The sequence below is a fragment of the Talpa occidentalis genome, unplaced genomic scaffold (assembly GCF_014898055.3).
Source record: "Talpa occidentalis isolate TD23 unplaced genomic scaffold, MPIMG_talOcc4v2.1, whole genome shotgun sequence".
In the NCBI taxonomy this organism is placed as follows: Eukaryota; Metazoa; Chordata; class Mammalia; order Eulipotyphla; family Talpidae; genus Talpa; species Talpa occidentalis.
Window position 1 is genome coordinate 75175762 of NW_026555331.1, and position 3532 is coordinate 75179293.

The 3532-nt window shown below is 42.0% G+C and overlaps 1 protein-coding gene across 1 annotated transcript; it reads right to left on the reverse strand.

Annotated features, from left to right (window-relative positions):
• Positions 1 to 255: 255 nt before the first annotated feature.
• LOC119244792 (signal transducer CD24-like) lies at positions 256 to 1034 on the reverse strand. Its single transcript, XM_037510818.2, has one exon. The coding sequence runs from the start codon at positions 971 to 973 to the stop codon at positions 728 to 730; it is 246 nt and encodes an 81-aa protein (XP_037366715.1). The 5' UTR covers positions 974 to 1034; the 3' UTR covers positions 256 to 727.
• Between the last annotated feature and the right edge of the window lie 2498 nt (positions 1035 to 3532).

Here is a 3532-nt window from a genome sequence, read left to right on the forward strand (position 1 = left end):
TGAATAGGAACAGGTGATTTAAATACATAAGCAAAATTTACTAATTATGTCTGGAGTTGGGTAGATTCCAATCCATCATTGCCCTGGTACATGTCAATTCCTATATAAAAAGTCAAATGGAATGTCAAATACAAAGCTGTAGAGAAAAGAGTTCAGTTCCCAAGACCACGGTGATAGTTTAACAATGTAAAAGTTTATCTAGAGCATGTTGTCATTAAATCAGTACTGCAGAAACAATTAAGGATTTACACCTGGAAGATCCCTCTAATGTACACATAAATAGAATCACTGAAACTTTGTATATTACCTAACTTCTTTATGACTTTATAGATTGAACAAACCAAATGAAAACTGAATCTCTGTTCTACATCCCATCCTTTATCTCTAGATATCTATTCTTAATTTCAAGATAAGAGTTTTATATTCCATATTTCTGAAACCATAATTAAGGAAAGCATCTCAACAAATTTTGGTTGTGTTTCTTCATCTTGTACGGGAAACTCCAGCAGAGTTAATATTGGCATTCATCAGCTAGTCAGACCCTTCACATGCTCTTCAAACCAATCAAATTTGGGATTCTCAACATTTTCTGTGTCAATTATTGATAAGGTGTGGAATTAGCAGAATCAATGAAGAAGAGTTTTCCTTGCCACATTGGCTGTCTAGACGCCATTTGCATTGGGTTTGAAAGATGGGCAAGTGCAGATGTTTCTTGGTTTGAGTCTCTTTAACAGTAGAGATGCAGGAGGGAGAACAAGATCACGAAGAGACTGGCTGTGGACTTCAGGGCACCGTCACTTGCCGTGGTGCCATTAGTTGGATTTGGGGCTGTCAAGGTAGACTGGGTAGCATTACTTGTAGGAGCTACTACAGAAGAAGTTGAAGTTGTAGACTGTGAATAAATCTGCGTGGGGAGGAGCAGTGCCAGAAGCAGCAGCCCCAGCCCCAGCCTGGCTACCATGGCTCTACCCATGTCCGCTCCGTCGGCGCGCGGCACTTCTCGCTGGGTGCAGGGTGCGCGGAGGACCGAAGGCTCCCGGCAAACGAGGGACAGGCACAGGTCAGCAGTTCTGGTTAGCACTGGTCAGGCCAGCAGGTGGCAATGTGGGGCATCAGGCACCAGTGGTACAGCTAGCTCATTTAGAAATGCCAGATACAGGCCAGCAGCAGAGAGCTCTCTAGAGATACTGCCAGAGGATTGAGTGCCAATGTACTGCTCTTTCAGAAGCAATGGGCACAAGCCAGCATCACCTATCAGCAGGGAATATGGAAGCAAAGCTGGAGGCAGGAGCAGTGGTCAGACAGTCAGGGGGCAGTGGTTAGGCAGCCGTTTGAAGTTGAGATCTGATGTGGATGGCCTGTCAGGAAAATATCTAGGGTAAGTCAGACAGAGTTGGAGGTCTGATATGAAGGTCCAATGAGTTTCAGAGGTCTTAGTCCCTGAAGCCAAGGTCTTGAGGTCTTGATGGGTCTTGGAGGTCTGTATTCAAAGGTCTTTCGAGGAAAGAGTTGAGTCTCCCTGAAGCTGACTAAAATTCTGGCTTATATCCCTTTCAAGGTGCCTTCCTTTCCAACCTGATTGGCTCATTTTCAAAAGCTGGCATTTCCAAGACTTGATTAGGCCCAATGCAAACTCAAACCTGATTGGTGCATTCACAAAATTGGCATAGAATTCATAATGCAAATCCAGCCGGCTCATCAAAACCTGTCCTGTGCCAGATTTAGCGATCTCATGCTGAAGGTGTAACAGTGTTGGGGACACTTGGAAATACCCCTGACCCACAGGCTGTGGGAGGTTTCTCTTACATTTCCACAGGGAAAAAAGACAAGTGAGTGTTCCTCTGGCTCAGAGCTAACTGCAGTGGAAGAATGGCCCACACTCTAGAGGAAGGTAGGGGGGTCTTGGAATGAGGGAGACATCATGACATTCTTGAAATTGTAGCACCTGAATTGGGTGTACACTTTCTGAGAATGCCAGAAGAAAACATATTCTCACATAGGGAAGAAAGAGATAGAAGTGAACTCCCAACTTTATTCTGAAAATTAAAGATTTCTGCTCATTTGAAAAGAAAATAGGAGAAATTAAGCACTTAAGAAAAATATCAACATAATTGATTTTAAAAACCATAATTCTAAGAAGCCAGTGTATAACATCCACTTTTCAGTAATTTTTTATTAAAGTAACATTATATGATATCATTACATAAGTTTTAGGTGTGCATCAATACATCATCTGTATATACTACATTAAGTTCATCACTAAAAGTTCAACCTAATTCACCACACAGTTGATCCCTTTACTGGATTTACCTACTCACACTCTCCCTTACCTTCTGGTTACTATTAACTTGGTATTAGAATCTGAAAATTTGGGTTTTGTTTTATTGAGTTCATTTATTTGTCTGGTTTCTCTATGGACCATGTATGGGTAAAATTGTACATTGCCCATCTCATTCTGAATTATTTCACTAAGCATAATAACGTCTAGGTCCATCAATATTATTGCAAATGGCAAGCTTTCATTTTCTTTTACAGCTGAGTATTATTCAATTGTGTATATAAGCCACATCTTCTTTTTCCACTCATCTGCTGGTGGGACTTAGGTTGTTTCCAACTCGAGGATTATGATTATTGCTTTGAGGAAGATGGGGATGCACATACCTCATTGAATTAGTCAAAAACTGCTTGCAGATTAATTTTTCTTCATGAGAATCAAATCCTTAGTTTCCCACCTCTTTTTTTAAATATGTGAGGGAAGGGGTGTTATTTGGAAAAGAAATAACTCAAGGCCCAAAGGAGATGAAGATGGGAGTCAGGTACATGAGGGTCTGAAATTTTGTAGGAAAAAGAAGGCTTTGCTGTTCCATAAAGGGGGATGGGGAAGTTGACAAGCCCTGGGAAGGGTGATTCTAGACTACAGAGGGAAGGAAGATGGTTTCTACCCACCTACCCCCCAGCCTCTGTACACAGGAAATGCACTTTTTTTCCCCCAAGCCACCATTTTGATGGCATCAAAAACAAGGCTAATGTAGGTGAGGGAGAGAGCCAAGCTGTGGCAACATGGGGACTGAACACCTTGGAATTTATCTGAGCCACATTTTTCCGAAAAGTAGAGGCAGGTAAGAACCTCCCTTCCAACATTGCCACCTCTCTCCTCCACATACACACAACCACTGCCATTTTGTATTCCAGTAAAAAAGGGCCGCTTGTTCCTCATATTCTGAGGTAACAAATATATCTACCTTCCCCGGTATCATGACTCCACGTTTCTCTGTCTTTGTGAAACCCCAGGTGCCCTTCCTTTTCTTTGAGATGTCCTTATGAATGGACATTCTCCCATAAAAGCATTTCCTTATGTGACTGGTATACAATTTGTCTTTCAAGGGACTTGAATGAAGTTTCAATTGAGTCTAGTAAATCAATGTGGGGAGGAGATAAGTGAGGCAGGCAGCCCACCACTTGTCTCCGTAGTCCTCAGATTCTGGAGCTGGTGAGATAAGTATTCTAAGACTGTAGTATGGGCTAGAATTTA

Coding starts and splice junctions, on each gene's coding strand:
- LOC119244792 (XM_037510818.2), bottom strand. CDS start 973: ATGGGTAGAGCCATGGTAGCCAGGCTGGGGCTGGGGCTGCTGCTTCTG.